Source organism: Vipera berus, assembly GCF_964194415.1.
Source record: "Vipera berus genome assembly, chromosome: 1".
Classification (NCBI taxonomy): Eukaryota; Metazoa; Chordata; class Lepidosauria; order Squamata; family Viperidae; genus Vipera; species Vipera berus.
In genome coordinates, this window is record NC_138202.1 from 176,624,083 (window position 1) to 176,647,520 (window position 23,438).

General features: G+C 41.0%; 1 protein-coding gene and 1 long non-coding RNA gene across 4 annotated transcripts in view; one reads left to right on the top strand and one right to left on the bottom strand.

Moving 5' to 3' along the window:
* Positions 1 to 2,454: 2,454 nt before the first annotated feature.
* On the bottom strand, positions 2,455 to 5,857 carry LOC308667606. The gene is made up of 3 exons (XR_014026330.1): positions 5,804 to 5,857; positions 5,425 to 5,472; positions 2,455 to 2,503 (listed from the first exon to the last, which is right to left on the bottom strand). It is a non-coding gene; the product is annotated as an uncharacterized lncRNA (long non-coding RNA).
* A 2,946-nt stretch (positions 5,858 to 8,803) lies between these two features.
* NBEAL1 (neurobeachin like 1) overlaps positions 8,804 to 23,438 on the top strand; it is a gene marked incomplete at its 3' end in the record, with an annotated part of 103,728 nt that continues 89,093 nt past the window's right edge. For all 3 annotated transcript variants that reach the window (XM_081339542.1, XM_081339543.1, XM_081339541.1), the window contains exons 1-2: positions 8,804 to 8,918; positions 9,642 to 10,160. In XM_081339542.1, the coding sequence (XP_081195668.1) occupies positions 10,110 to 10,160 (51 nt within the window). In that variant the 5' untranslated portion in view covers positions 8,804 to 8,918; positions 9,642 to 10,109. The remainder of the gene's footprint in view (positions 8,919 to 9,641; positions 10,161 to 23,438) is intronic.

The window sequence follows — 23,438 nt, forward strand, 5'->3', positions numbered from 1 at the left end:
GTTATACTATAAACTTACCGTATTTTCCGGTGTATAAGATGACTGGGCGTATAAGACGACCCCCGACTTTTGAGAAGATTTTCAAGATTTTTCGTCTTATACACTGGAAAATACTTACATGCCAGTTGCCGTGTCCGATACAAGCCCGATTCAGACCCGTCTGATGCAGATGGTGCAAAGCCCTGCCGGTTCCCGCCCGACACCGGACGGCTCCGCCGGTGCCGCCTCAAGAGGGAAGGGCGTGAGGTGCCTGCCACGGCTCCCCGAGGACTCCTTAGCAGCCGGGGAGCGCGCGCGTGCGCAGGACTGCCCTGCTGGCTCCCGCCCGAGGCCAGCCTGCCCTGCTTCCTCCACAGTGAGAGGGGAGGGCGTGCCTTCCCGGGCTCACCAACTTGCAGCCACGCCGGAGCCGAAAGGGGCTTTTCCTTCCACCCACCCTTTGGAATAAACGCAAGAGCTGCGTTTACATGACACGCTCTTCCAGGCCAGACTCTGCAAACGGCACGCCAGAAGCCGCAACCACCGCGGGAACTCCGAGTCCCCACCTTTCGGCAGCCTGCACGGCCGAGCGCAATCTGCTTATACTCAGATGCCGCTTGGGCGAGGGGCTTCCTGCCGCTCCCGGGGTCTGGCAATTGCAAGGGGGAGGGGAAGGGGCTTAGAGGCTCTTGGGGGTGGGAAGGGAGAGTCACGTTGGAGGGGGGACTGGACTAAGGAGGCTTGAAGTTGCTTTGCAAGAACGGGGGCGCTCGATTGATTTATGTACTATTTTCCGGCGTATAAGACGACTGGGCGTATAAGACGACCCCCCAACTTTTGAGAAGATTTTCATGGGTTAAAAAGTCATCTTATACGCCGGAAAATACGGTATAAAGTGATTCAGAGTCTTTGGAAAGCCAATAGACCAGAAATGGAGATGTGGCCTTACAGATCTCCTTAGGATTCCATTTTTGCACTGCTACACATGATGGAGGCTACAGTGTGGAATAAGGGTATTGTGCTTTTAAGGAGAGTTGATAGCCAGCAGATGCCCATTAGACAGCTAGTTCTAATTAGTCCAATTGACTTATATATTTCAACTGTATTCCTTCCTGAGCTGCTTACAATCATTTTACATGTACTGGTTGCTATGTGTGCTTGGCTCCCTTCCTACGACTAAAAGAACTTTTTTTAAAAAAAATTCCATTTATATCCCGCCCTTCTCCGAAGACTCAGGGCGGCTTACAAGCTTAGCAGTAGCCTTCATTCTATGTATATGCCTGCTTATTAGGGCTTTCACACACACACCAAGCGGCATTATTACAAAGTCAGCTTATTGCCCCCAACAATCTGGGTCCTCATTTTACCTACCTCGGAAGGATGGAAGGCTGAGTCAACCTTGAGCCTGGTGGGACTCGAACCTGCACTAATTGCAGGCAGCTGGTGTTACTTAAGGAGGCATTAGCCCACTGCTCCACCAAGGCTCTTGCTTGCCATCTGAAGTGACTGGAGACTTCAGATCTAAATAGAGCCGTGGGATGGTGCTGGGCTAATGAAAGCTACTCCATGTCAAAAGTGAGTGCGCTCTAAATCAGGACTTTTCAACCTTTTCACCCATTGTACCTCTTTTAGGATAAGGCAATATCCAAGGACCACCCGTCGCCTAGCAAGGTGTCAAAAACTTGATGACCAGGTAGTCCTTCACCTACGACAATTCGCTTAGTGACTGTTCGAAGTTACAACGGCAAGTAGAAAAAGTGAAAGGAAAGGAAAAGAAAACTAGGATGACATGTCAGTTTCTGGGAGGCTGCGTGCGCCGATCCTGGGCTCCTGCCCAGCTCACTTGCTCACGCTTTGTCAGAAAACATACTGCTTGCTAATTTAGCAGAAGCACCAGGATCAGCACTGGGCTACAGGTGATCCACACTTCTGGGTTGCTCCACAGAAGCATGGATCAGCTGTAGTTGCTCTCCTGGGCTCCTGCCCAGCTCACTCACTCACTAACTCAACCTTCGCCTGAAAACACATGCTTGCTAAACACTTCGCTCGCTTGCTTGCCCTTCCCCCAAAACACACCACTCACTCACTCACCCTTGCTCGCTCTGTCTCTCCTCACTGCTTTGGTAAGAAAAGCATCTTCTCTTCTCGGTCTGCCCCTTTTATACCTTCTCTTCTGTCCACCCTCCTCTACCTTTTCTCTTCTGGGTATACCAGAAGCTCCAATTATCATGCTACCACATGCGCAGATCCTGGGGATTCTGCCAAGCTCTGCAGCTCCAGCTGATCTCCTCCAGGTCTATGCGGCTCCGCTTTTACTGGTACCTTCCCCTAAACAATTAGCTAGGGCTCACATACCACCAGCCAGTTGCTAAAGTACCACTGGTGGTACGCGTACCACTGGTTGAAAAGCCCTGCTCTAAATGGCCTCACTTCCAATCTCCAATGTCCTGCTCACAGAAGAAAACTGCAAATAATTGGCAAAAGTGGCTCCAACGCTTCAATTCAGTCTGATTGTTGGCAGGTCCTAGCAAAAAGAAAATCAACTTCAGGGCTTTTTTTCTGTATTTTGCTTGCAAAGAGGCAGAGGAGATTTATAATCTGTTCCTGTTTACATAGAAGGTGAATAAACAAATAATAATAGACACCTTTCCTGCGCATTTTGACCCTAGAAGGACATAACTTGAAAGACATTTTTTAAATATCAGAATTCAAGGAGTAAAGGAGATTATGTTGACTGTATGCCAAAAAGGTTGTCTCAAACATGTGAATTTGGAGAACTGCCCGTGTTGTTTACAAAGGAACAAGATTGTGAGCAGTGTATATGGTACTCAACCCCCCGAAAGAGAAATTGTTCATATAGCATGACTTGACCCTGAACAAAGCAGTAAATATAGTCAGAATAGAGGAATCCTTGATATCTCTAATCCAAATTTTGGCAGCCTCTGGGAGAGATACATGTATTGTTTAAGTTAGCTCAACTTTGGAACAGACATCTTACAGGAAGCCCTTGAGGCTGTAGAAATCTACAAATGTTCTGGCCAAAGCAGTGGCGTAGCGTGGGTTGTCAGCACCCGGGGCAAGGCAAGGCAAGCTTCTTCTTGCTGCTGCCTGGGCTGGTCTGGTGTGGTTCTCTCCTGCGCTCAGCGCTGCGCTGGGCGGCCGCTGCACTGTCCCTCCCCCAGATAGTCCCTTGCTCTCTCTCTGCACCGCACCGCACGCCTGGCACCCCCCCCCTCCACAGTGGGCGGCGACCCGGCGGCTCGGATCAGATTCGCACAGCCAGCACTGCAGTGAGAGAGAGTGAGTGAGCCAGGCAGGGGCAGAGAGCTGCGAGTGAGAGCGCGCCCCCCCAGATGTTGTGCCCGGTGCGGCCGGCCCCCCCTGCGCCCCCCACACTATGCCAATGGGCCAAAGTCAACAATAATGTCAACCATAGTAAGAAATATTCTAGGCATTTGTTGGATAAAGCACTTGTCTTTGTTTGGAGTGGACTTTGGCTAGGCAGATCCAGTTATAAAGGCTGAGTCTCAGCCTAGCTTGGTTATCTGGGAGGAGTTTGAGCTGGTCAATTTTGAGAAAGTGGACAGAGGTCCTACTGCAGTGAGTTCTGTCACCTGGAGTTTGGACTCATGCCCTTCTCCAAGCCTTGAAAGGTGGTGGTTCACCCCCTCCTCAGGAGGCCATCCTCGGTCCCTATGGTTTTAGATAACTTTTGTCCAGTCTCCAACCTTCCCTTTTTAAGGAAGGTTGCAGAGAAGGAGGTGGGTTCCCAGCTATAGAGGACTTTGGATGAAGTGCTTTATCTGGACCCTTTTCACTTAGGATTCAGGCTGAGCTATAATATAGATATTGCATTGGTTACACCCATAGATGATTTTGGGAGGACTTAGGATGGGGGTGGTATATCCATCCTGTGGATCTCTCAGAAGCTTTTGATACCATTGGAATGGTAGTTTGCTGACCAGCTCTGGGGAGTGGGGGCACTGTTTTGCTGTGGTTCTCCTCCCTTTTCCCTGATTGATATTGATCAGCGCTAGTGGGGAAGAAGAGATCCAGTCTTAGGCCCCTTTGTGGGGCTGCCTCAGGACTCAAGTGTCTCTTCCCTCCTATATAATAGTTGTATGAAGCTACTGGAAGAGGTCATCCACTGGTACGGGACTCAAAGTCATCAGTATGATATACAGTTGGGGAAGGGGTCCATATAAACCTACAGCTCCTGCTGGAAAAACAGGTAGCAGCCATGGCCAGAGGGCCTTTTGCACAAATCCATCTTGTGGGCCAATTGTATCAATGACAAAGCAATCAAATAATACAATTTTCTTTAAAAAAGCAATTCACTGCACATTTTTATAGCTTCTCTTTAAATATGGATACCTAATAGTCATTGCTGTGTGTTATAAATACGTTGGGTAGGAAGCAAACAATTGGCACTACTTTTAATGTTGGACTTTGAAGAAACAGGATAGAAAAGGTATCGATGCCTTTGACCTTTGGTGCTGGAAAATACTCCTGAGAATAAATGTAGAGAGCCAAGAAAACAAACTGATGGATCATTAAACAAATCATCCAGAGTTCTCACTCGGCACAAATGACCAGGCTCAAACTGTCCTACTTCAGACACACTATGCGAAGATCAGCTTGCTGGGAAAGCCTCTAATGCTGGAAAAGGTGGAAGAAAAGAGAAGGTGGCTGGTCTCAGTCATGGCGGCGGCAATGAGTGCACCATTGGAAGTCTTGGAAAAAACAGGGATAGATTGCTTTAGAGAAAGTCCATCTATGTGGTCACTGGAAGTTGGAAATAACTTGATGGCACATAGCCAACTTTTAATGTATTTATTTTGTATAGTTCTGGTCAGCAAGGAAAGTCAATAGAGTATGGCAGATTAGGAAGTCGTCTTCTTCCATTTTGCTCCAAAATAGACTGCCAACCAGTCTTCTTTCCCTGCCAGCTGCTCCTCTTCTCATCCCTTTGCTTTGGGTTGTCCTAAAAAGAGAGGCAGTAGAGAGCCAGCAAGAGGCCAAGTTTATTCCAGAGGTCTCCAGTTTCCTATCCTAATTGTACAGTCCTAAAGAAAATGAAACGTTCCCTATTTGAACAGTTACAAGAAGGTTTTCCTGCCTTAAGGGGAAAGTCAGGAAGTCAGACAATGAAAGTCCTTGTATTCTCTTCGTTGTGCCGGCTTGTAATATCTGGCAGAATTCAGTGCCTCAGTTTGTCCATTTACCAGGGGAACAGTTAACCATTGAGGTATGTTGCAAATAATTAATCCATGGACTCGGGCGTATCGTGACTTTATTTAATATAACTATTAAACTGAGAATTACATTACACGTAGTTAATATTGTTTTCTGAGTAAAGGTTTTTAGAAACTACAGTTAGTTTTAGAAGTAATAAAAGCTACAGTTAGCTATTACGTATTGCCAAACTAAACCACAAAGAACTACCTTGTGTTGGTACTTTATCTCCTCTTGGCAAAGGGCAATAAACCGTAACTGAAAATAGAAATGCATATTCATTAGATTTTCCCCATGTTAACAGTTTTCTGTAAAATAACATGAGGTACATATCAATAAGTAGAGACTCCTCCTATAAAGTGGTTGTTGTAGATCAGGATCCTCACCCTAACTCTTTCATATAGTATATTGCCTAGGTTTGTCATTATTTTCAATTAGCATTTAAATCTGACCATAATATAAGCAGAGGTGCAGTAACATTAATTTTTATGGGATTTATGATTTAGGGTTACGGTGACAGCATTGCTTGGAAAAGCAATGAAAGCATCTTAATGTATTAAAACTGTCTTCTACTTTGAGTAAACATTACCTGGAGGTATAGAACAATAAGGTGGCTGAGTCTGCAAGGCATTTCTTATTTATTTGTTACAGTGTAGTGCAAAGAGGAGAGCTACTAGTATTTAAGTAGGATCTCGCCATTCTGCATAATTATAATTAAAGATAATCCTTGACTTACATCCACAATTGAGCCCAAAGTTTCTGTTACTAAGCGAGACAATTGTTAAGTGAGATTTGCCCGATTTTACAATCTTTCTTGCCACAGTTGTTAGTAACACGGTTGTTCAGTGAATCTGGCTTCCCCATTGACTTTGCTTGTCAGAAGGTTGCAGAAGGTCATCGCATGACCCCAGGACTCTGCAGCCATCATAAATATGAGTCAGTTGCCAAGCATCTGAATTTTGATCACATGACCATGATGCTGCTGCAATGGTCGTAAGTGTGAAAAATGGTCATAAGTCACTTCTTTCAGTCCTGTTCGAACTTTGAATGGTCAGTAAATGAAGTGTTGTAAGTTGAGGATGACTTTCACTGTATCAGAAGGACAAAATTATGCAAATATATTGCTGCAATCTGAGCAAGTGGTGACTAAACACTTATTTATTTTTATTTTTTATTTTAATTCCATTTATATCCCGCCCTTCTCCGAAGACTCAGGGCGGCTTACAAGCTTAGCAGTAGCCTTCATTCTATGTATATGCCTGCTTATTAGGGCTTTCACACACACCCCAAGCGGCATTATTACAAAGTCAGCTTAATTGCCCCCAACAATCTGGGGGCAATTTGCTATCATAATTTTTTTGTGCAAACAATCAGCATGGAAGGTCAGGTTTGGGGATTTTAATGCACTCGATTCCTTCCCCGCAAGAGTTTTCCCATGAAAGAAATTATTACAAGTTGCCATCAATTAGGTTGTGCCTTCTAATACATTTTATTTTGTCTGCTTGTAACTAAGGTGGCTTGTGAAGCAGAGATATAATGTGCGTTCGCTGCATTTTGACAAGTTTGTTCTAAATAGTAACTTATTGTGTAGGTTACTTTAGTTACTTTGGTTGGAGAGGAGCACATTGGAACAGAAATACAATCTCTAATCTGTTAATCCTTCCAATATGGGGCCAGTTTATTCTGTGGAGCCCTGCTGAGCCATACCAAAATGGCAACATAAAAAAATGGTGGGGGTTTGACTGTGCAATCATTGGTGCCATCTTGAATGAGATGAAAATTAAAGAAATCAAGAAAGAACCACATTTAATCATTTAAAAAACAATTTTTGGAGGAACATAATTACATTTCTTCAAGAAATTTTACATTTTAAACTGCAACCACATTCTTACTGATAAGTTAATTTACAGAAACAATTATTATAGGTTTGATTGGCTGAATGTTGTTTTTAAGGCACTGACCAAAATTTTCAGTTTGTCTTACTTTTTTTGAGCAGGTGCAATAGTGATATAGTTGGTTGGTACTTTTAGACTATATTTTACAGGTAGTCCTTGACTTACGATCACAATTCACCCCAAAATTTATGTTGCTAAGTGAAACATTTGTTAAGTGAGCTTAGCCCCATTTTATGACAAAGGGTTAGATATCCTGCATACCTCAGCTAGAAGTTAGAAATAGGGATGGCCTGGAGCAAATAGAATGTGTATTAGATAATTCCTGGAGCATTCATTAGCCAAAGTTAAGGAAGAGGGACGGCTAGAGACCAATAGAACAAATGGTTAGATCATTTCTAAAATGTTTATTAGATGATATTTCTTATATATCCCACCTTGTCCTGCCTTCTGCTTTAGTGAAATTGTATAAGGTTTTCTTAATCCATTGTTCTGGGTCTTGGCATTTTGCTGGCTGGGACCCCTTTTGCTGAAGCGCTTCAATAAAAGCAAACAAAACCTGCACCTCGTGTCTGGCGTTTTTCCTCAGCTTTGGGGACAACATGACCTTGGGGATGCTGCAACAGTCGTAAATATGAAAAACAGTCGTAAATCCCTTTTTTCTGTGCTATTGTAACTCTGAGCTGTCACTAAATGAACTGTTGTAAGTTGAGAACTACCTGTAAGCACAAGTGTTTTTATCAATGGTTAGGGCACCAGACTAGAAAGCTGGAGACCATGAGTTCAAGTCTCTCCTTAGTCATAAAAGCCAGCTGGGTGACTTTGGCCAATTTCTCTCTCAGGTCAATCCACAGGATTGTTGTGGTAGGGAAAACAGGAGGAAGAAGGTGTGCTGGATATGTTTGCCACCTTGAGTTATGGGGAATAATAATAAAGGCGGGATATTGAATAAATAATAAAACAAGCACCAATAATTACTGTATCTCTATGTCTGTATGTCTAGCTAACTGTCCCACTAGCCCAGGGGTAGGCAACCTCGGCTCTTTTATGACTCATGGACTTCAACTCCCAGAATTCCTGAGCCAGCCACACTGAGGGGAAAGGGAGAGGTTTCCATGCTGAGCCATTGTGGCTCAGGAATTCTGGGAGTTGAAGTCCATGAGTCATAAAAGAGCCGAGGTTGCCTACCCCTGCACTAGACAAAATACTTCTTGAAAAACTGTTTTCTTGCTTTGTAGCTGATCAGCTATAGGACACCACTTCAGCCAGAAGGTTCACTCCTAGCTACGCCATCGGGCGCTGAATAAGCTGCTTAAGCAAATGTGAATAGGGCGGCGTCCGTAGGGTCCTGCTCCTCCCTCCGTGCTCATTCAGATCCTAAGATCTAAGACACTAGAATAGTTGTTCCATTTCCCTCGTCTTCCATTCTGGGAAAATAGGAAGGCTCGAACACAAAAGGAAGGCTAGAACGCGAATACCCTTGCAAGCAAGAAAAAGTTCCTGAGAACTCTGAAGCGCTGGGGCGGGGGGGGGGGGCGGAGTGAGGAAACACAAATGCCAGGAAGGAAGATGGCTACCGGCGCTTCCGATGACACCATCTTCCTGCGCCCTGCAGGAAAGGGAGTGGGCGGGTGTGGTGAGGAGAAAGTGGGCGGGGCAGCCGAGGAAGCGCTGGAATGTGGGCGGGGCGGCGAAGCGGGCGATGTGGCTTCCTATTTGCCAGCAGCCGCAGCAGCCGACTCCTCGGTCGGGGCTGCAAAGGACCGTGGCAGGCGAAGCCCCTCTCCGGGGAGTCTCCTCCCGGGGTCCCCGGTAAGTTACTTCGGGGGCTCTCCGAAGAGGCTGTCCGGAGTAATGGGGACAGGGAAGCAAGACATGGAAATGGGTCCAGAGGCGGGGAGGGTCGAGGAACCGGGAAGGAGGGTTGGCGGTGGGGCTCGCCTGGGCGGGGACGAGCAGAGGGCTCGGAACGAGAAGGAGAGAAAAAATCATCGCCGAGCCCGGAGTAAAACTTGCCAGGGCAAATGAAAAAAGCGGTGGCGAGGGTGGATTGGGTCGAGAGGAGGCATTTTTAGTAAGAGGGGGTGGGGGGAAATCCGGAGGGCAAACATTGGAAACCAGAACGCTAGATTGGCTTTCCGATTATTGACTTTTGGAAGAGCGTAAGGAATTACGCTTGACTCTAATGCAGGAGGGTATTTCGGAAAGAAAACGACCAGTTCCTAATCGTTTTCAGTCAGTTGGCACATCTCATTTTGTTCATCAATGTTTGAAGCTTGATAGGGAGACCTTGCTTTGAAGTTTAGTATTCAACATTAAAAGGAAAGCATTAGACACGAGGTGTGGAAGTACCGAGCCTTCCATGGGGAAAAAAGATTGTTTGCAAGGTGTCTTTGATTTGAAACTTTCCTTAAATAAAGCATGTCAACAGTCATATGATTTAACTAGGGTAGCGGATTGAGTGATTGAAATCGGGTTTATGCTTCCAAATGCAGGGTTTTTTAAATTGATAGTCTCCTCTTTTTTTTTTGGCAGGTGCCCCATCATGTTGTTTGCCTTATTGGAGAATTAAAAAGACATCTTCTGTTATTGCTAACAACTATTAAGTGTCCCAGGATATCACAATTGGAAAGATGTTGAAGACCTAAAATTAAATGGGATTATACTGACATTTAATCCAGCTACAAGAACATTCCTTGGAGTCTCTTGGAGTCATGGTTCTTATAGAGTTGAAGAATTTCCCTTTGTTTGCTTGCATATTCTGTATCCATCAACAAGCTTAATTTTATTTGGAGGAGGGGACAGATTTTCCAAAGTGCCATTAATGAAAAGGAAAGGGCAGATTGTCACACTTTCTTATTTAAACTCTGCAGTGGTGTTAGAGACTAATTCTGTTCCTCTTTGGTTGTGTCCATGAACTGAAGCTAATAATTTAAATTGAAACGGAGAATGTTTGGATCCTGATTAGAGGATACTTCACAACCAAATAAGAGGGAGTTTAGGATGGCATCCAGGGAGAGGCTTTATGAACTTTGGATGCTCTACTGTAATAAGGTAACTTTTTTTTAAAAAAAGTAATTAGTTGCAGTTGTTTTCTAGATGCTGAATAGCTAAGGTTACAGTGGAGATACGTCATAATATAGGGATAGCATATTTTTCAGAGTGTATTTTCCAGTATCATGAATTAGCCACTAATAATTAAGTTCTGGATAGGTTATAATATTTCTGTTCATTCAGGTTGCGAATATCATAAATATGCCAGCCATACCACCATGCCTCCCATAGGGCTTGTAGTAGCAACAATTTCTTGTAGATGCATTGGCAAACTTAGCCTCATTTTTTCACAAATAATTCTTAGGATTCTGTAAATTTGATGGTGAAGGTTGAAAATGATTTAAACTGAAGAAATAGCTTCCTACTAACAAATAGCTTCCTACTACATCAACCTTATAATGTTATGCACCATCATATCTACCTAGAAATTATCCTTAGTTTTGTTATGTGGTACATTTCTTGTATTTTCTTTATCTTGACTTTAGTTTTGTAACCATTGCAATATCTTCAACAACTTTATTGTACAGAAAGTATGACATTTATGCGCTCATTTTTATATAGCAAAAAGGAAGCTGCAGAAATGCTTCTCTGAGGAAAGATTTATTGTTGAATAGTTTTTGGTGCCTAAGCTGGCAAACTTTTCAAATATAAACTCCCTGTTGTTTGACAAGGCTTATGAGCAGGTACTTAATAGCATAATCTTAAAAAAGTCTGATACTGAACTAGAGTTTATGGTAGGGGTAATTTCTAATTTTTTATTTCTAAGAGTACTAATCACTTCTGTTTTCATGTGCATTGTTTTTACACATAAATATTTTCTGATAACTTACTGGCTATCAAATAGGAAAGTTTAAATACATATCTTTATCCTTTTTTAAGATTACTTTTATGGAAAAAAGTATTTGAAAAGGTTAGCTGGGAGCTAAACATGGTACCAGTGAGACTATTTGCTCTTTGATGGGAGAAGATTAAATCCATTGCAGAAGATAACCTGAGGGATTCCCAAAGTTTATAAATAAAACACAGGATGGATAACTCTTCATGATCAGTGCTAAGAGTCACCTGAACTTTGAGATGGGTGGCAAGCAAATTTGATAAATAAGGTGGTAATTCCAGTGACAAAAAGAACATCCTTTTTTTTCAGGAGTTGCCTCTTTTGAGATGCACCAAAGTACTGTGTAGTTCACCCTAACTGCTAGTTACAGTGATTATGTATTGTATGTGGTATATAGAGACAAGAGACTGATAGTGAACTGTAGTTTTTTAATGCAAGAATGGACATGAGCCAGGTCATTCTTATTGTAGCTTTGTAGGTTGCAATATGTTCTAAGAACACTTTTAGATATCAGAAAACCAATTACTCTCTACTATTGCTGACTTCACATATTGATGTGGTTTGGTGTTATTTGATTTGAAACAGTGTGTAAAATTGCCCATTGTAGCTTATTACCTATGGTTTAAAGTTTAGTATATGTAATTTAACTTTCATGGTTTATTCAGTTAATGATAGCTTTGCAACAGTGCATGAAATTTTTTGGTTCCTTTTCCACGGAACCACTGATTGGTTCAAAATTGGGAAAGGAGTCCGGCAAGGCTGTATACTGTCACCCTGCCTGTTTAACCTATATGCAGAGCACATCATGAGAAAGGCAGGGCTAGATGAATCAAAAGTTGGAATTAAGATTGCCGGGAGAAATATCAACAACCTAAGATATGCAGATGATACCACTCTTAATAGCAGAAAGTGAAGAGGAACTAAAGAGCCTCTTGTTGCAGGTGAAGAAGGAGAGTGCAAAAGTTGGGTTGAAACTTAACATTAAGAAAACCAAGATCATGGCATCCGGCCCTCTCAATTCCTGGCAAATAGGTGGGGAAGAAATGGAGGTAGTGACAGATTTTATTTTCCTGGGCTCCAAGATCACTGCAGACGGGGACTGCAGCCAATAAATTAAAAGACGCTTGTTCCTTGGGAGGAAAGCCATGGCAAATCTAGACAGCACACTAAAAAGCAGAGACATCACCCTGCCAACAAAAGTGCGTATTGTCAAGGCGTATTCCCAGTTGCAATGTATGGCTGTGAAAGCTGGACCATAAGAAAGGCTGAGCGCCAAAGAATTGAGGCCTTTGAACTATGGTGCTGGAGAAGACTCCTGTGAGTCCCTTGGACTGCAAGGCGATCAAACCGGTCAGTCCTAGAGGAGATCAACTCTGACTGCTCTTTAGAAGGCCAGATCCTGAAGTTGAAACTCAAATATCTTGGCTTCCTTCACCTAATGAGAAGGAAGGACTCACTGGAGAAGAGCCTAATGCTGGGAAAGGTTGAGGGCAATAGAAGAAGGGGACGACAGAGAATGAGGTGGCTGGATGGAGTCACTGAAGCAGTAGGCGTGAGCCTAAATGGACTCCAGAAGATGGTAGAGGACAGGAAGGCCTGGAGGAATGTTGTCCATAGGGTCGTGATGGGTCGGACACGACTTTGCAACTAACAACAACTGTCATCTCCCTATATGAAGGTGGTTAACTGAATATCAATTTCAAATAATTAAATTCAGAACCATTGCTGACAAGTATTGCTAAATCAGCTTCTGAATTTTGTTTATTATTGGAGTGGTCTTTGGTCTTGTATCAACAAGTTTTATTGGCTCTCAAATACTGAGTTTCATATTTTCTAACAATGCAAGCAATGATGTGAGAGCAGTTGCTTGAGGAAGGCTAAGTACCGTAAGTAAAAAACAGATATTGAGAATAAGTTTATGGCATTAGACAAACAGTTGTACGAGTTTTTGCCATAAATGGTAGAAATACATCTGTTTTAATATCAAAACTTAATATAAAATGGTTTCAAATCACATGACTATCTTCCCCATCATGATAAACCAGCATTCTGAAGAATTCAGGCTTACGTGAATTTCTGTTGCCAGCAGGTACCGGTATGTTTGAACAAACCAGAGCTTCAGTGGTTTGTTCCACTCCCCTCATTGATAGAAGGCAGATAAGTGTATCAGGACACCTTGATGAACAGCAGCTATAACTCTTGAGAAATTAGCTTACCATAACATGCTACTGCATTCCATGAATTGTATAATAACTAAGTTAATAATGCCTGCTAGATCTCGGTTGCAGACTGTTAGATGGCAACAAAGAGATACAGAAAAATATAGCACTTTGCTCCTGTTTTGTAGTCATGCAGAGCTTTATAGCCCAAATCTAGGGGCTATGAACCTAAGCCTCATTGATTTACTTTAGATATGGTAAACCATGAAACCAAACAAAAAATTTACCGGAGCCAATATATAGGCTCTTTCCCAGTGCTAGAAAGAATTACTATGTCCCACAGAGTAATATACAGCAGATAAAATTAGACAGGTTTTCAAAATTCGTCTCTACATTTTCTCCAATTATTAGAACCTTGACCAGAGTGCATTTCGGATTTCTGTAGAAAATTTGAATATATTTCCTCTTTTTATATCAAATTGGTAAGTGCATATTACACGAAGACTTTGTTCCTTTTTAAGACATTTCTTTAAATATCTTTGTATAACATCTTCCTGCTAAAAAGTAGATGAAGAAAAAAATGGTCTGTCAAGAAAATGCCCTGCAGAAAAGACAGCCAAAAAAAAAATCTTTTAAAGGTTGGCAGAAGTTCCTCTGGCCCAGTTTATTTTCCTATAGGCAACTTCTAAAGTCTTGTAATTCTTCAATTCAGTCATTGTTGTGCCAAAAAAACAGTAATGAGAACAGACTTTCTCTCCCTTCAGCATGTTTTGGGTGATGCTATGAAGATAATATAAATCACTTATTGGGAAAAGGCTATGGGATCACTATTTGCTGCCGATAACGGTTAAAGTTCTTTTGACTAATAATTGAGAAAATACTTGACTAGTTGCGGATTTATAAACAGAGAACCCATTGATTGGTCTATATTGTAATTATCAGTTTAGATCAGACATGTCAAACACAAGGCCCGGGGGCCAGATCCGGCCCACGAAGTGGTTTCATGTGGCCTGCGAAGCCATCCTGGAAACAGTGAGGGAACAGCCCCCACTGCCTTGGCCCTGGCCCAGAGACCCTCCTCCTGCCAGAGACCCTCAGATCTGTCCCACTCCTGCCCAGGCCCCATAGGCACCCTTGATGCGAACGATGTAGAGCTGGCCACGCCCACCCAGCAGGCCATATGCACTCTAGCTACGCCCACCCAGTAGGCCACGCCCACCCTGGCCATACCCACCCGGCCCCTTGAGGGCAACCGCAATGCTGATGCGGCCCTCAGTGAAATTGAGTTTGACACCCCTGGTTTAGAGATTATGAAAAATTCTAGTTCCTCATAGTCAATTCCATTTACTGAATATCCACCAAATTTAGTGGGCCTGTCCAATGTTGCTGCAGATTTATTAGCTGAAGTCCTGTAGTCTTTTATTTGGACTATTGCCAGGATCTATGGGCAGATCTTCCTTTGTCCTTCTTGCAACTACTGAACTTGGTCCCAAAATTGCAGTATTCATTGTTCTCGACCTCCCTTCTTTTTTCCTCATGTTTCCTTAGACCACAGGGCTTCTCTTTTAGGGCCAGAGCCCAAAGTAAGCTCTTGGTGCTACCGTTTAAGGCCAGTAGTTTGCTATTCTTTACAACCTGTCCCAGCTCTTGCGTTAGCACGATCCTTTGTATACAGCATGATCAATGGGACAGGGTCACATTTTCATTCCTTCTCTGCTCTTTACTCCATTCTTCATATGCATTTCAAGACTTGGATCCAGGATTATGGAATTGTTTCTCCACCTCCAGCTCTTTATACTTTGGGATACAGTTAAGAAAGAGTTGAAAACTTGCTTATTCAATAAAGCCAGCTGATTGATGGAACTAGTTGTAAGCAGATGCTGAGAATGACATTGAGAAACGTTCAGTAACAGGGATGTTTTGTTGTAAATCTGATTAGTAAAGGTAGACTTCAAGGATAGAATGGTTTCAAATCACAGGACGATCTTCCCCATCATGATAAACCAGCTTGATGTAAAAAACTTTGATTCTATAGTCGTATGAATGCTCTTTTTACACTGCCTCTAAATATATAACTGTGTATATTGATTTCTTTTGGGTAATTTTATTGTTTGTTAATTTTTATTTGTAAAATTAAGTGTTGGCCTAAAACCAAGGTGTAAATCAAATCTCAGGTTCTTGTTTTGTACCCAAGTTGACCATGAGGATGTTTGCTTTCCATTGTTGAGAGCCTCATCTAGTTCTCCATGTAAGCTAGTGAAGTGATTGGATTTTTATGTATTTGGAAAAGCCATTATGACAGCTGTGTCATAATTTTAGAAGATTTTTTTTTCTTGAAAATGGTTTAGTGAAATCTACACTAGGTAAAGTTTTTTGCAGGTAATGTTTAAAAGACTAATATACTACAATGTATTAAAATATTTTTAGAATTTAAAATTTCAAAACACTTTCCTTGCAAGTATTTAAAGAATATTTAAATAAATAGATCTCTCTCCTTATAAGCTATTGAATCAGCAACTTTAATGTCCTGAAATGTTCCCAGAGTAATTTAAAAGCCTTTGTAGGCATAGGTCACTAGACAGCTGTTGTGCTACAAATACTTTTGTCAGTGAAATTCTGGTTAGAGCTTTGAAATGGAAGCAAATAAGGTCCCTTGGCAAAGAAATTACTGGGTATAATTCATTCTAATTGCATTTTAGTTCAGTGTATCTGGCAGAGAAAGGAGAGAACATTTCTATGGGAAAGACTTATGGGTGCGGCTGAATGCTGGGTGCTTAGAGCCATTAGCAAAATCTGCTGCATATCATAAAACATTTTTTATCAAAAAAATCATAAACCGATCTTTACTCTAACAGGACTTTTATTGTTCTGCAGTATTTGGTGTCATTTCTTTCTGCTGTATTTAATCCTGTTGCAAGGGCAGGGTGTGGAGAGGGAAATGGGATATATTTTAATCTGAAATCAAAACTACATAGTCTAGTCATTGGGAATTAGTCTGAAACTTATGATAGATTTGAAACCTCAACTGTTGTGCAGAGTGGAGCGTGTTATTGTTTCTTTTGACTCCAGTATTGACCTTGTCACCAACCATATGCCGAATTTCTATAATTGATCATCCATTCATCCTTATAATTCCACTAAAATGAAATGTTTGTTTCTCACAATAGCCAGAAGAGTCATTCACTTTTCAGTACTTTGGAATTATTTTTATTGTAAAGCTAGTTCTACTGATGGCAATTGCTTGACAATTTGGCTTGATTTTCTAGGGCTGGGCAATGTAAATGTTTTTTCATTAATTGATAAGCTGAATGTATCTGTCTTTGTTTTATTAAACTTGTTATGAAAAGCTAGAAGGATCTTTTCTGTATAGATCACTGTTTAGTGGAAGCTTATTATTTTGAAGTTTGGTTGAATGAAATTGTTTTCTCATATTTTGGGTGGCCTCTTACTCAGAAAAATGTTTATAATTTGAACATCAGGATTATAGATTATAGATAAAATAATTTTAAAATGGCAAACATTCTACTTAGAATCATGTACTGTATATACTTATAAGTTCTGAATTAATTAATACTATTATAAGACTCTTAAATATTTTATAGTATTAAAAGCCAAGAAATTTGGATGAACCCAAATTGGTGGTTTTCTATCCTAACAAACTATGGTTACAAAAAATTAGGAATGAAATTAGTGGGGAGTACCCAACAGATAGAGAATTCTTAATTACCAAAGTATTGTTTGGCAATTTGGGTGCACAAATATATAGGAACATAGGTCAAGTGTTTTCCTATTTTTTTCTTAATTATAAAATCCATAGCTTTCATTATAACAAGGGCGGGTAAGGCGAAGAACAAAAGCCAGAAGGCTGATTTTTCAACAAATGTGACAAACTGAGAAACAAACATTTCATTTAAATATTTTATAGTATTAAAAGCCAAGAAATTTGGATCCAAAGCTCTCATTTTAATTGGGTTGAGGTCTCGGACATTGTGACACTAACTTGATTCACACACTGTATATAATTAGTAATCATAGTTTGCACAGAGTAATAGATGGGCTCCACACATTATGCTTAACCAAAATCACACAAATGATGAGTGAAGACCATTAAATCTTCTCTGCCTGATTTCTTTTAAAAAAATTAATTTCTCTTTTCATTTATTCTTTTTCATATATACTTAATCATATATTGTATGTCTTATAGGGATGATGTATAAATATGGCCTCAAGTGGTCAGGTAAAAATTGCATGAAACCAAAATTCCTTATCGTTCCAATAAGCATTAAGATATCAAACATCAAATAGATCAAATGTTTTATAAGAGCAGTACAGTGTGATTATATATGTGTGTGTGCGCGTGTGTGTGCGTGCACACACACACACACACACACACAGAGCTTTCTCTCCATTATAGGGGGATTTATAGATGACATAAAGTTAGTCTCACTCTGACCTTGCTGCCCATGACTGGTAGTGAGTAGATTCTGATTAACAGCAAAATTGGTTGAGCATGTTGGATAGCCTCTATATGCCCTATATTACGACCAACCAACATAGCACACACCAGAAACTTTCGATCAGCTAGGTGGCATGTGGGCTAAGTAGCATGGCATTTGATTGATTTGGTCACATGGCACTGATAATGTCTTATGGAAAGGCATTCAATTGGGCTTTTAAACTGGGGAGGGAAAGAAGTTTCCTATGGATTTACTAAAAGTTTTGTCCCATTTAATGTAGCTTTTGCTAGCTAGGGTGTCATAGAGTCTGTTATGTAGTGTGTGTAGTTTAGCAGGGGCAGAGCTACAGACCATCGTGATGCCCTGTCTCAAATCACTATTTGTTAGGTCAGTGCATACATTTCATATATGTCTTGCCATTTTTTAAAATAGCAGTCAAGCTTCTGTCATCAAGTAGTCTGTGGTTCTGGTAATGGATTTCTTGTAGAGCAACCACAACAGTCACTTGATTGTTTTAGGAATTGTTCCTCCCACCAAAATTCCTTCGGGAAGTGAAAGACCTATGCTCAGTCATGTCATCCACAATCCTTCTCACCCACCTGCTGTGGGAAAGAGAGCTGTTCAAAGGTAGAAGAGGTAAGTGGAAGATGCAGGGATTCGGACACAGATGGTTGGAAAAGTCTGTCCTTGTAATGGAAGCCTCAGAATAATTGATCCCAGCTGATGCTTCGCTTGGATACTCCCCAGCATTCTTTCCTAGGAATTCTATAAACATTAAATCACTTCAACTTTCTTTTGTCATTGTTTGATGATCTTTGTCAGGCATATCTACGAGGGCTCTCATGCATTCATCACCATGGAAATTTTATGTATGAGTTAACAGTTGCCTTGCACAATTAATTGATTAGGGTTTTTTTTCTTTTGTTCATGTCTGATTCTTCTTTCAGACTGCCTGGAAAGTCAGTCAGTTTTCTTGACACTCAAAAGTGTCTCTGGAGATTCTCATTCATCCAGGTCATGGTTGTCCCAAAGGAGCTTTTTCTAAAAGGCAACTGGACTTTCTTGGTTTTTTTTTCCTTTAAAAAGGCTTCTCATCCAAGAAGCTTCTTCAGTTCTAAATGACTAGTGGGGAATGAAAGAATTTATATTCTTTGCAGTCATCTGGTCATTAGCACTCTGAGGGGTTAGTTCTCTGAGAATTGTTGAGGCAATTTGGGGGTTTATCTGTAGTCTCAGGGTCAAATGAATCAGAGTGTAAATAGGTGCGGAACTTTCTGGAACTGCTGAAAACTGCATTGTAAACAGGAGATAGGTGGTGTCATATCCCACCCCCAATTTTAATATAGATGGCCTCTTTGACTCCTCTTTCAAACCAGTGGTCCTCTCTGTCCAGAATACCAACTTTGCTGTCTTCAAAAGATACAGATACAGATGGATTGCCGAATCCTGTCCTGATGAGTTTGTTCTCCTGTGTTGTGCCATGCATTTGTGTGGTGGTGGTTTTGGCCTGCATATGTCTTACTGTATTGCATTACAGATAGCACATTGCTCTGTTTGTGTCTGGGTATTTTGTCCTTGGGATGGACAAGCATTGGTCTTAATGTATTCCTGGGTTTAAAGTGTGCAGGTATGTTGTGTTGGTTAAAAGTCCATTATACAAAACTCCCACTGCCACTTGCCTAGGGCTGAGTGAAGTGATTGGCCCAAGGTCACCCAACTGGCGCTATGCCTCATGGTCTCCTGGTTTATACAAAACAGCACATTGAGGATGGGGAAAATCGTACTTAAGAAGTTGTAACTTTAAATCAAACTGCTTCAGCATAATTGAGTGTTTTTTAAAGAGATAATCTAAAGTGTAATTATAGATACTTAGTCAGGATTCCAAGGAAATAAACACAAAATACCTTTGACTATATGTTTCAAATTTCCATTAGCTAAAGACTAATTCTTCTGTAATAGAGCTACTACTTCTTGGAAGATAGAATTGCTTCATATTGCTTTTGGCAAATTGTACAGTCTAATTTTCCCATCATCCTAGTCTCTTGGGAGCCCCTTGCTACTGATACTTTCATGAAGCTGTGATTTTTTTATATGGATAGCTCAAGGGGGGAAAAAAACCTCAAAAACATACGGTAGTTGTTTTTGAGACGAGGGAGACCAAGTTGACTTAGACTCAGGTTAGTATGAAATTACAGAAATAACTGTAACAACTACAAGAAAGCTGGATTTGAGCATACAAAGCAAACTTTCTCTTAGTTTGCACATAGTAGATTCAGTATATTGGATGTAAACTACATCTGTTGTACATAATTCTCTCTAAGCAGAAACAAATGATTCATAATTAACTTTTCCTCTTTCAGTGAATGGGGTCTATGCTGAATAGGCTTAAACAGAGTTGATCCTTTATCTCTGGAGAAGCCTATACCAGCAGCCTGATACTGCCTGTTACCAAAATGCATTTCTTTAGAAGGCTTTGTTGTTGTTGTTAGCTGCGAAGTCATGTCCGACCCATCGCGACCCTATGGACAATGTTCCTCCAGGCCTTCCTGTCCTCTACCATCTTCTGGAGTCCATTTAAGCTCACGCCTACTGCTTCAGTGACTCCATCCAGGCACCTCATTCTCTGTCGTCCCCTTCTTCTCTTGCCCTCAATCTTTCCCAGCATTAGGCTCTTCTCCACAAGTCCTTCCTTCTCATTAGGTGGCCAAAGTATTTGAGTTTTAGCTTCAGGATCTGGCCTTCTAAAGAGCAGTCAGGGTTGATCTCTACGACTGACCGGTTTGATCGTCTTGCAGTCCAAGGGACTCGCAGGAGTCTTCTCCAGCACCATAGCTCAAAGGCCTCAATTCTTTGGCGCTCAGCCTTTTTTATGGTCCAGCTTTCACTGCCATACATTGCAACTGGGAAGAACATAGCCTTGACTATATGCACTTTTGTTGGCAGGGTGATGTCTCTGCTTCTTAGTGTGCTGTCTAGATTTGCCATGGCTTTCCTCCCCAGGAGCAAGCGTCTTTTAATTTCTTGGCTGCAGTCCCCATCTGCAGTGATTTTGGAGCTCAGGAAAATAAAATATGTGACTACCTCCATTTCTTCCCCATCTATTTGCCAGGAATTGAGAGGGCCGGATGCCATGATCTTGGTTTTCTTAATGTTAAGTTTCAACCCAACTTTTGCACTCTCCTTCTTCACCTGCAACAAGAGGCTCTTTAGTTCTTCTTCACTTTCTGCCATTAGAGTAGTATCATCTGCATATCTTAGGTTGTTGATATTTCTTCCGGCAATCTTAATTCCAACTTTTGATTCATCTAGCCCTGCCTTTCTCATGATGTGCTCTGCATATAGGTTAAACAGGCAGGGTGACAGTATACAGCCTTGCTGGACTCCTTTCCCAATTTTGAAGCAATCAGTGGTTCCGTGTCCAGTTCTCACTGTTGCTTCTTGGCCCGCATATAGGTTTCTCAAGAGACAAATAAGATGGTCTGGTATGCCCATCTCTTTAAGGACTTGCCACAGTTTATTATGATCCACACAATCAAAGGCTCTGGCATAGTCAATGAAGCAGAAGTAGATGTTTTTCTGGAACTCTCTAGCTTTCTCCATGATCCAGCGTATGTTGGCAATTTGATCTCTAGTTCCTCTGCCTCTTCAAAATCCTGCCTGTACTTCTGGTAGTTCTCAATCCACATACTGCTGGAGTCTAGCTTGTAGGATTTTAAGCATAACTTAACTAGCATGAGAAATGAGTGCAATGGTGCGATAGTTTGAACATTCTTTGGCACTGCCTTTCTTTGGAATTGGAATGTAAACTGAACTTTTCCAATCCTGTGGCCACTGTTGAGTTTTCCAAATTTGCTGGCAAATTGAGTGTAGCACTTTTACTGCATTGTATTTTAAGATTTTGAATAGCTCAGCTGGAATACTGTCACCTCCACTAGCTTTGTTGTTGCTCAGCTTTTCTAAGGCCCACTTCACTTCACATTCTAGTATGTCTGGTTCGAGGCCAGTGATCACCTCATTGTGATTATCAGGGACTTTCATGGCAAAGATACTGGAGTGGGTTGCCATTTCCTTCTCCAGTGGATCACGTTTTGTCAGAACTCTCTGCTATGACCTTTCCGTCTTAGGTGGCCCTGCACGGCATAGTTCATAGCTTCATTGAATTACGCAAGCCCCTTCGCCACGACAAGGCAGTAATCCATGAAGGGGTTAGAAGGCTTTATAATAATTTAATTGGATTGAAATGTGCAAGTCTGGGAAAGTTTTTTTAAAATTATTTCTTCATTTCAAAATATCTGAGAACTGAGTTGGAACTTAAACATGATTCTCCTCTGCTGTTGCTGATAACATAGGTTCAAATGAAATATGAGAATTTAATGTGGGGATTATCAAAGATGGAAACTTTGTATTGGCTCAACCTTTTACATGCAGAATCAAGATCTACATGGAATGTAACTGTCCAATTTATTGGAATAGTGTTACCGTTCCAATACATGAAATATATAAAGTTTTGAATAAAGCACTGACTTTTGAAACAATGATTAGAAATCATTATCTACCATTTTAAAACTTGGCTTGAATATGATTGGTGGAGTTATGATGCAAAATGGTTTATTTCTGATTTGAGAAGTGACAGATCTTTCCTCTTAGAGAGTGGAATGTTGTACCGAAAATAGCCACTGGCTAATCCAGTTTTTGTTTATAATAGTCAGCACTTCCTGATAGGATAATAAACTGTGCTGAACTTTGTATCAGGTCTGATTGAAGCTCAATAGATAATATGGGTAATTCTTCAAAATTTTGGGAAATATAGGTCTAAAAGCCACTTAAAGTAACTGGTGGTCTTCCCCATCCTTCTGTGGTATGGTAAGGGAGATGAACTGCTTTAGCTGGCAGATCTCACAAGATTATCCAAATTAAAGACAGGAATCAGGTTTTTTTTAAGCGCTACACAAATTAAAGACAGGAATTTGTATTTCTAGTAGAGGGGAGAAGAGAGAGCCATGAGGATAACTTTGGGATTTGGCTTTGGGTAACCAAAAATCTCGGTTAGCATGGCATATTGTTCATACAAAATAAATCTTTTGCTAAGGCCTAAGGCTATTGCTTTCTAAAATGTCAGAATCTGATGTGAAACAAATTGTCTAGAGATCATTAAATTGTATTGCAAATATCTTGTTTGTGCATTTTTTCCTTTTCAAGTCAAAATAAAAGTAGAAGTTGTTTTGGGTAATTCCTAGATACTGTTAGTTGCTTTTATCTTTGAAATAAATAAATAAATAAACCAGTTGCTGAAGAAGTAAGTTGGATACAAATCTCCCAGCAGAATCTATGCCTCACATGGGACATGAAATGATTGGCTTGAGAGTAGTGTTGAGTGAGTTGTCAGAATAGAGTTTTCTTTTTTTAGTACTAGTAAATCATACAAATATATTAAGGGCAATCGATATCAGGTAGTAAAAATGCTTCGTATGTACAGTATGTATCCTCCTAGGAAATTTTATATTCAAAATTAGTTTCACTGTCACAAAATGGTTGCTTAGTGACAAGTCACTTCAATAAACCGCACAATAGAGAACAAAGAAGCAGATCAATTTGCTTACATCTTATCTTTGCCCTTCCCTTAACTCACTTAGTGTTAATATTCCAGGCTACCCAAACTGTATCTGTCAACCAGTCATTATAAAAATTGTAAGGAAGTGTTTTTTATTTTCATTCTGTTTTATTTTTGTTCTGTTCAAGTATTTTACATTTTATGCAATGGATCCTCATATTAGTATTTTGTGGTAAAGCTGTTCTAGGATTTTATTTCTGGCTAAAGCAGTATGGA